This window comes from Hakea prostrata, chromosome 2 (genome assembly GCF_041222555.1).
Source record: "Hakea prostrata isolate BN-2017 chromosome 2, UWA_Hpros_2, whole genome shotgun sequence".
NCBI classification, from domain to species: domain Eukaryota; kingdom Viridiplantae; phylum Streptophyta; class Magnoliopsida; order Proteales; family Proteaceae; genus Hakea; species Hakea prostrata.
The window spans coordinates 3982241-3991748 of record NC_142601.1 but is presented as its reverse complement, the minus strand read 5'-3'; the positions used below and the strand labels follow the sequence as shown (position 1 = coordinate 3991748).

The 9508-nt window shown below is 33.2% G+C and overlaps 1 protein-coding gene and 1 pseudogene across 1 annotated transcript; one reads left to right on the top strand and one right to left on the bottom strand.

The window, feature by feature from the left end:
• The first annotated feature begins 1350 nt into the window (after nt 1-1350).
• Nucleotides 1351-3094, top strand: LOC149023342 (transcription factor ORG2-like). Its single transcript, XM_089142778.1, has 3 exons — nt 1351-1719; nt 1824-2180; nt 2421-3094. The coding sequence occupies exons 1-3, from the start codon at nt 1399-1401 to the stop codon at nt 2538-2540; spliced, it is 798 nt and encodes a 265-aa protein (XP_088998904.1). The 5' UTR covers nt 1351-1398; the 3' UTR covers nt 2541-3094.
• Nucleotides 3095-7446: 4352 nt separating this feature from the next.
• Nucleotides 7447-8101, bottom strand: LOC149023341 (SKP1-like protein 1A pseudogene; annotated as a pseudogene).
• Nucleotides 8102-9508: the final 1407 nt, after the last annotated feature.

Sequence of the window (9508 nt, the reverse complement as noted above, 5' to 3'; positions counted from 1 at the left end):
AAAATGGAAAACTAAAGAACAATAGACTACATTGGATTAAATTACACACTAATTTTAGGCCGACAATGAGAAATGGATTCCTCGAATTGGTCATCATTTTGGAGATTTCTTCGGTGTCTCCTTTGTTTTTTCTCATCTCAATAAAATGGGAAATCCAATTCAGAGATAAGCCCCCCCCCCTCAAAGCGACCCCCAAAAAAAAAAAGCCAACCCTAGTGTGGAACAAAGTATATATGTGACGCAGATTAAATAAAATTTGAAAATTTTAATTTTTTAATCAGTGGATGAAATATTTCTCCCCTTGTAGTTTCTAAAGAAAAAGACCCTAACTTTCTTGCTGAAGTTTTCTTTATATATGTTTATCTTTTTTTTTTTTTAGAACAAATGTGTTTTTTATATTATATATATAGGATATGGGGACGCTACATATGCCTCGACGAGAGTCGAATCACGACCTCTTCATTAAGAGGTATTGATCTTACCACTTGAACAACCCTGTATTTGCAAACTTTACTTCACAAACTTAAGAGGAAATTGGACCTTTTAAATATTTATAATAGAGAAAGACAAACGAAGAAAACCCTAACTTTCTTGCAGTGCCTTCCTTTCAAATATTTATAATAAAGAGACACAAAAGAACACATTTAAAATGCCACCTCTGGCAAAATCCAGCAGTTTCTCCTCTCAATAATTAGAATTAGGTATTTAGATCTTCAATGACATCATATGGTTGTAAGATATACATAGAGTTAGAGAATGTGATAAGAAAAGACAACTATAATCTAATATAAGGGAACCCTAACATCCAGGAACTCTAATGATCCAACTAAGTTTAGTAATTAACAGCTAATATCTCCTTCTAGAATCTAATTACTCCTTAACCCTCATTATGAATTATAATAAAGATTATAATTAACCCTGAAAGATAAAGAGAAAGGTGATTTGGTGTAGAAAAGCTAAAAGCTAGATATTGACTCTGCAAATGGAACCCAGTTGTATGTATGTTTGGCAAATCTAAGTAGGAAACAATTGGAGAAGGCCACATCAGGTTTGTCAAACGCGTCCAAACCCTAATGGCTTCTGCTGCTTTATTATAATCTAAGTTAAAAAAATTTGTTGCTTTCTGATAATTTCACCTCTCCACTTCATCAGATTAATAAACCCAAGTGTTGTTTTCAGTTCTTGGTTAAATTTCTTTAAAGAAAAAAGAATACAAGAAAGTGTCAATGAATTATTTGTCCTACCATGTATTTATTCTTTAATAATTCAAAACTTTTAATGGAAGCTGGGTAGGGAAGATTACTATAAAAATACAAGTTTTCAAGTCCATGTCTGCTTCAGGATCTCATCTCCTCTGGTTTCAAAGAAGAACAGAGTTACCAAAAAAATTCAGAAACAATGTTGGCTAACTCTACACCATTTCCAAGCTTTGTCTTGCCAAGGCTTGATGATCTCACAGTTCTTAAACACAAGACAGTTGGAAATACTGAGCTTTTCATGAACTGCAACTACAAAGAAGCTGCAATTGCAGAATCATTCTTATGCTTTCCTTCTTCCCAGCAAGTTATGGATCCTGAAGGTCCCCCAACAAGTGCTATAAGTGGTGATCAAGATGCTTTCAAGAAACTGAATCACAACGCAAGTGAACGTGATCGCAGAAAAAGATTGAATGATTTGTACTCAACTCTTCAATCTCTACTTCCTGAAAGAGATAGAACGGTATTCAAATTTTAATACCTATATTGATGTTAATTCTCTGTTTCTTCATGATCCTCTGTTTTTCTTTGTTAGTTTCTCATATAAATTGAATTGGGTTACTGCAGAAGAAGCTGAGCATCCCAGCTACTGTAGCTTGTGCACTCAGGTATATACCAGAGTTGCAGAAACATGTCCAGAGTCTAACACAGAAGAAACAAGATATATTAGCAAGCATCTACAAGCAAGGAGATAACATCAAACTTCAAAAACAGGGGAAAGGTACCCAAGTATCATCGTTGCCGAGTTTTTCAGCAAGTAAAATAGACGAAAGAGAGATTATTATTCAGATTTGTTCATCCAAATCCAAGAACATTCCTCTTTCTGAGGTTTTAGTTGATCTGGAAGAAGTGGGTCTTCAAGTTCTGAGTGCTTCAGCTACAGAATCCAACGGGGGAAAAGTCTTGTACAATCTCCACCTTCAGGTCAAATTCATATTTCTTTATTACTTTTCATATGGAATTTTGATTCCAAGTTGTTATATTTTATAGCAACAAGCAACAAAGACATTTGATCCCATTTATGCTTTCTAATTGAAAGCTACACCTGGGTAACCCCATTAGTCAGTTGTGGCTAGAACTGAAAGAACCCACTTAACCTAACCCAACTAGAAGATTTCTTTTATTTTGTTTCTAACTGTTCTTCCCCTGACAATGATCTTACAGGGAAAAGAAACTCAGAGATTGGAATCTGAGGTGTTAAGTCAGAAGCTCATGTTGAAGTATCAAAACAGAGAAGAGTTGAGCTCATCATACTTGACAACAAAGGCAGAACCAGAGCTTTAAAGAAAATTCAACAAGGAAGAAATTTCACAGCTGCATTAACTGAAGGAAGATGGAGTGGCTGAGAAATTTTGATCCTATTATAATTATACATAATTCTTGTAGAACTGAAGAGATGATGCAATCCTTAACCTTCTGATCATTACTTTACTTGAAGCCTGTAAATTCTTTTGTTTTGGAACAAAAATCAGATTTTAATCATACAATTAGGATGTCATGCATATGAGAGATGGGCAACCTCTTTGAGTTGGGACCCATCTCACCTTACCTGTTGGATCTAATGGTGGATATTCGTTCATTGCCAAGTGATGCTCTAGATTGTCCTAGATTGGAATCCATCAATGAGTTGCTCTTAATTAAATTTCTGGTTTTTGCCATAAATTGCCTCTTTTGTATCATATCTCATCAGTCAGAGGCTGTGTTTCTCATTTCAATTCTTTTATTTTATTTTATTTCTTGTTTTTGGTAAAGAAGGACAATGGAGGATTTACAACTTTGTATATGGGTATCCCTGTAATTTTCAGATGTCTATATTTGTTAATTTAAATTTAAATATGGCTTACCTGCTCCATCTTTTCCCTGGATCGTTCACCTGTCCAATCTAATGGGTTACTTCAATCAAAATATTGTTTTAGGAATTTTTCTTAATTTGGGTACCCAGAGGATTTCTTACATTTTAGGTTTTGTTGTTAATATTTGTGGAATTTTCAATTTGCAGTGGTCACACTATGAATAAAAAAAAAAAAAAAAAAAAAAAATTTCAAAGTTAATCCCTAACCTATGCATATTAAAATCTTATTTGTTGACCTAATTAGCTCAGCCCAAAAGGCTTTTTTTTTAAGTGGGTTAAAAATTCTCCAATAACATGAGAGGACTGATGAGAGAAGACTGGTGGTGAAGAAAGTGTAGAGAGACGGAAGTTCAAACCTAAGACTTTCTTAGTCTTTCTACCTCTACATAGAGGAGTCGACTTCATCAATGTGTTGTGAATGATTGAGATTGAGATCTCGACCGTCCGTTTCTCAGAAGTGTGAAAACATACTTTTTGAAAATATACGGTCGAGATCTCGTTTGCTGCAGGTGTTGCGCATTAATTGTACAACACCTAAGCAATTTCCCTACGTAGGAGGTTATCTTTACAGTACCAAAAGCATATCCACATGTACACTTAATTCTAAAGCTTTTTGGAAGAAGTTTGAATTAGCTTTGGAGCTTCTTTCTATTATTGCAAATGTTTTGTAGTTATCTTTTGTCCTCGATTGTTTGTTGTTGTTGCATGATACCCCAATTCTTCACAAGAAGAAGAAGAAAGAAAAGAAAAAAAAACCAATTCCAACTTCAACTCTTCTTTCATATTAAAAAACAAAATTACTTGAATCATGCGCATTAAATGTGAATGACAGTCAAACCAAGATTTCGGACCATCAAATCCAAAATTTCAGTCGAAATTGAATATTGACCATTGAATTTTATTGGTAGAGATTGAAATTTCGATCCGACTGCCCATAGTGTGTGGCTTGATGGTCCTGCACATTTAATGCTAAGGACCCAAGCAAGACCTTTAAAAAAACCCCTTGATTAGATTGGCCTTATAGCTTAATTCTTGACTAGGGAATCTATGTAGATCCCTAATTTTTTTTTCTTCATTTTTCTTCTTCTTTTGGAACAGGTTTTTTTTTTTTTTTTTTTTTTTTTTAATATTGTAAATGTCATTAGCAAGGATCGAAACCACAACTAAGGGTGTCCATTGCGTGTCGAAATCGTTGAACAGTATCGAACCGCACCATTCAAGATCGATAACCGAATTTCTTTGGTATGGTTATGGTTTCAGGTACTCACGGTATGTACCGAAACCATACTAAATTGATACCCTATCAAATTAAAAGATATAAATGTAAGTTTACAATTAAAACACTTTACCTTTACCTTATCCCTAATTCTCTATTTCAATTTTTTCATTTCGTCCTTCACCCTTCTTCTTAGATTTATTTGATTTGTCTCTATTTATTAGATTTACTTATTTTGTTTATGTTAATATCAGATTTATTGTTTGATTGCAATTTCATTAGAATCTTATTGAACTAATAACAATAGTGGCATGGATTCGTTCGTACCAAAATTGTACCTCACTAGATAGCGTGTTTAAACCGTTTCCGCACCGATTTAATACTGAAACCATAGTGAACCGTTTTTGCAAATATTGAAACCATACAATACCATATGGTTCTGGTTTTCGGTATTCAAAGTTGGTACTAAACTGAAACTACATTGAATTATCGAAACTATATCGATTGACACCTGATGTGTCCAAAATCTGCTCAACCTTGAGATGTTTGAGGATTCACCTGCCAAACAGTGTTAGATGTGACCCGACCCTGGGGTCAAGAGGCCACATCCAAAGGCTAAGTCAGTTATGGAACTGATCACAGAGCAAAAATTGAATAAGATTGTAAGGAAAACGATTCAGATACTTCTTCTCGGCGTAGGCTACTTGTTTATAGGTTTTACTTCTTGTTCTCGGTCGTTGGATTCAGGGGCGGACCCATGAAGGGGCCGAGGGGGGCCATGGCCCCCATAATTTTTAAATTTTTGTACAAATGCCCATAATTCCCTTGATTTTTCCACTTTTTTTTTCTCTTCCCATATGTGAAATGTCTCTATTTGCCCCCCCCCCAAATATTGAGAATCATTTTTAAAGGTAAAATAATGGGTACAAATGTTATTCCTAATTAAAAACTATAATTCCCTATTTATTCTCCCCACTCTTCTCTCTCATCTTTTCTTCCTATTTATTCTCTTCTGTTTATAAACGTGGTTAAATGAAATTTTTTAAAAACATCTTATTAGGTATTCAAAAATCAAAATGTCATTTATAATAAGAAACTAACTCTTCAATCCCTATTTATTCTCTTCTATCTCCTCTCTCCTCTCTCCTCTTTTCTTTCTATTTATTCTCTCTCCTTTCTATAAGCGGAAAAAAAATCTACTCCACAATTAAGTACTCTTTCTCTTTCTTAATTTATTTATCGTTTTTCTTTTTCTCCTTTTTTTGTTATTTTTTTTATTTCTTCTGATTTTGTTTTTGTTTTGTATTGTGAATAATGTCTAGTTAGTTTTTATTTAATTCCCCCTTATGGTTTACATTTCTTACCAAAGAAAATTTCTGTTTGCATTTAACTTTTTAGGGTTGAAGTCATTTGTATATATTTTTGTTATTTGCTTTATTTTACCAAGGGGAAAAATTCATTATTAATAAAAAAAATAAAAATATGTGTGGGCCCCAAAATATGTGGGTCTATTATTTAATATAATAAAGTAATTTAGAATTGGCCCAAATGAGTCTTATAAGGGCCCATCTCATCTCTTACCTACGAAAAGAAAATTTTGGTTTATCCTTCCTTTCTTACCAAAGAAAAATTGGATCACCTCTCTTTGACAGTTTAATGCCTTTTTAGGGTTGAACGTGGTCATTTGTGTACCTCTAAATTATTTTATTACATTCTGACATGGGAGTCACATTAAAAATTTGGGTAAATTAATAAGATGATTAAAATATAAATAACACACTGTAATCATAATAAAAAATATATTGAAATAAAGCATAAAGGCCAAAATTGTGAAAGAAAAAGGATGGAAAGAAAATTTGGGAGAAACTAAGGGAAAAATATAGATTTGAAGTTTATATACTAAATACGGGAAACAATCATTTTTCATAAATTAAGTAAAAATAAATAAAAATTCAATGATTATAATTAGATCTAATAATATTAATGGCTGAAATTCTAAACATCCAATTAATAAAACTTAAAATTTAAATTGTTATCAGTAAGAATCCAAACTTTAATAGAAAGTTTATGGATTCAAAAATAAAATTAAATGATTACGATTAGATCTGATAAAATTGATGACTAAAATTTTAAACGAAATTTAAATTTTTATGAATAGGAATTGAAATATTAAGAATTAAAAAAAAATCAATAATTATGATCCAATAAAATCAATAGATGAATTCTAACGAAATTTAAATTGCTAATAGTATAATCGAAATTTTAGGAGAAAGAAAGAACAATGAATTAAAAAAAAATCAGTTATACTTTTTGAAAAGAATATTAGCAAAATCGTGGGTGAGAGAGAAATGGGAATAATTTGAGAAACAAAGATTGAATATTGATAATTGTGGAGAAGATTTAGGAAAATTCCAATGTCTGTTAACTACTACAATATTTTGCTAGACATGTGAGAAAAAAAAAAGAAGAAGAGAAAAATAAGGAAATAAAATAAAAGATTTATGAGAGAATAAATAGAGAGAAATCAATGGACGATGAGTTAATTTTTAATTAGAATTTAACATTTTATTCCTTAAACTAGGGGTTTAATGATAGCCAAACTCTACGGGATCTCTTCGGGATCTCTTCTATATCTATAAGTGTAAAGTCTTTTCCCCTTTTCGTGGGAGTGGAAAATTAATGTTCCTTTTCTTGGGGGTGGAAGATTAACTGTCACACAACAAGTGGTTTAAACAAAAAACCGGTGGTCGGGACTTGGGGTTAGGGCTAACCAGGATCTACCCAAACGTGGTTAAGCCGTATTTGATCAGGATCGAAGATTGAACCAAGACAGACCCAGACCCGGTATAAATTTTATTCATAACAACACCCTTACCCACAACCACACCACTACAAAATGCCACTCAAACAATTTTGTATTGTTTAGATCTCTAATTTCTCATAGCCTTCAATCAAATTTCTTTTATATAAGAAAAAAAAATTTCCGAAGAAAACAACATTATTGATTGGAAAGTAAGATTCGAAAAAAAAAAAAAAAAAAAAAAAAAACACATAGAACGCTGACGAAGCAGCACTTTTTTCTCTGGCTAGAGCAATACAATCACTGCTCTGCTCAGTGCAAAAACCTAATTCTAAACCTAATTCTAATCTTGTGTTTCTAATTACTTTTAGAACAAAACTGATCAATACTGGAAAGCCCATGGAGCTTCATTCCGAATTTTCTCTTCTTCTTCAGGAGAGAAATCGTTTTCAACATTGAACGTCTCTCGTATCTGTTCAACCGTTTTCCCCCTTATCATGCTAGCTATGTTCTCCGTGCCCAACTCCAATAATCCTGGAATGTTGAGAAAATTTGCAGCAAGTATGAGATCGCAAATCGTTTGTTGATCAACTTTCAGAAATTTTTCTTCCCACTTCCTTTCTTCATCTATTTCTGCTTTTCGTTTCTTTTCGTCTCCATCTGCTTCCCCTACCAGAATAATTTGTTTCCCTTTCTTCTTCGTAGATCCATTACTATATCTCTTGCAGTAATCAATAACTTTGACTAATGTCTTTGAACTGATGTCCGGTAACGGTATCGTTCCACAAACCCCATCCTCGACCATGTTCTTGATGAATTCTGATACAAACATGACGGATTGATCAACTTCAAAGATTTCACCATCAGAACTCTTCAAAACCAACTTCTCAGAAGACATTGTAGCAGAAAAAATCTGAAAAATTCTTCAACAGCACCTGTCTCAGTCTCTGTGAGAAAATAGAAAAGAACCAGTGTGATTTCAGCAAAGACGAAATAGAAGATGTTGTGACCTAGAACGTATGGAGGCGATTTATTTATAGAGTAAGGGAATGAAGCGTAGACAAAATAGGAAAGACGAGTCCAAATCCTACTGGAAATCAGTTACCGTCAAATCGTAATACTCTACGATACGAAGAGTTTTATTTATTATTTTTTTTTTGGGCGAAAGAGTTTTATTTATTTATTATTATTCCAAAACCGATTTATATACCGTGTTCGACCTGGTTCGCACACCTAGCTATGGTGGGTGAGTCTCCCAAGCGGGAAGTTGCTTACCATTTGGACCAACCCCGTTGGTTTTATTTTCTAATTCTAACTATGCGTGGAAAATCCTTTTTATTTATTTATTTATTTACTTTTTTGGGTGTCCGAGGTTTATTCAGGTCAGCTTGGGTGACATTCATAAGATTGAGCCCATGACCTCTCTACTGAGATTTATGGATCTGACCACTCTACCAACCCTATATTGACAATCAATACAATGACTGCTCTGGCTGGCTCAATGCTCGATTGGTGATGGCATGTGGCAAACCATTATTATTTATTTTCTAATTCTAACTATTCGTGGAAAATCCTTTTCTATTAATTAATTAATTAATTATTATTATTTTTGGGAAGGTGGTAGTTGAACGGACATGTGAATCTCTTAGCCTCTAAAAATCTACATCATATTTGATAAACTAAATCTAAATTGTCGAACAATATTTTTAATTTTTCTCTTTCATTTATGGGTTAGTTTTGTTAATCTCACCAGTTGTCATTTTGAATGATATTAAATTAAAAAAAAAAAAGAAGCCTTTTAACGTTAAACTTATATTACTGTCTCTTTGGAAACGATCAATGAATCTTCGGTTAATCATAAAACAAGCCATCGCCAAAGAACCCTAGGCTTAGAAAACCTCTTTCCAAGGGAACCTCCGACTTTATCCAGTAAGAAAAAAAAAAAAAAAAAAGGCACGGTGATGAAAATTACTTGTAAATAGTGGGAAAAATCTTAAACTTTAACGAACTTATCAAACTTAATTCTATAGATTGAACGGTCAGATCTCAATGAGTGTTCAGTAAAATCAATCTACATATCCGTTTAGCTCCAATTTAGTCATTATTTTTTTTAGTGTCTGAAGTTCATCCGGGCCCGTTTGAGCATACTTTGGTTACATCTTTAATGGGTTGCCCGGGATTGGAACCCGGAACTAGAAACTCATCTGCTTCCATTTCTACTTTCCGTAAGCAGGCCTGGGCTTTTTTCAACCGTTCAACGGCCCCTTTTTCGAATTTCGAATAGTAATTATAGTAATTAAGATCCCCTTTTTTACGATTATCTAATAAATCACTTTGTTGTTCGCAAAAGTGGAACCATGATTTCTCTACTGAGAACTGTGAGA

What these genes read in the sequence shown, in the direction of transcription:
- LOC149023342 (XM_089142778.1), top strand. Translation starts at nt 1,399, where the DNA reads ATGTTGGCTAACTCTACACCATTTCCAAGCTTTGTCTTGCCAAGGCTT. An exon ending in TTCCTGAAAGAGATAGAACG is followed by an intron (nt 1,720 to 1,823) that starts GTATTCAAATTT and finishes GGGTTACTGCAG; the next exon opens with AAGAAGCTGAGCATCCCAGC. An exon ending in TGTACAATCTCCACCTTCAG is followed by an intron (nt 2,181 to 2,420) that starts GTCAAATTCATA and finishes ATGATCTTACAG; the next exon opens with GGAAAAGAAACTCAGAGATT.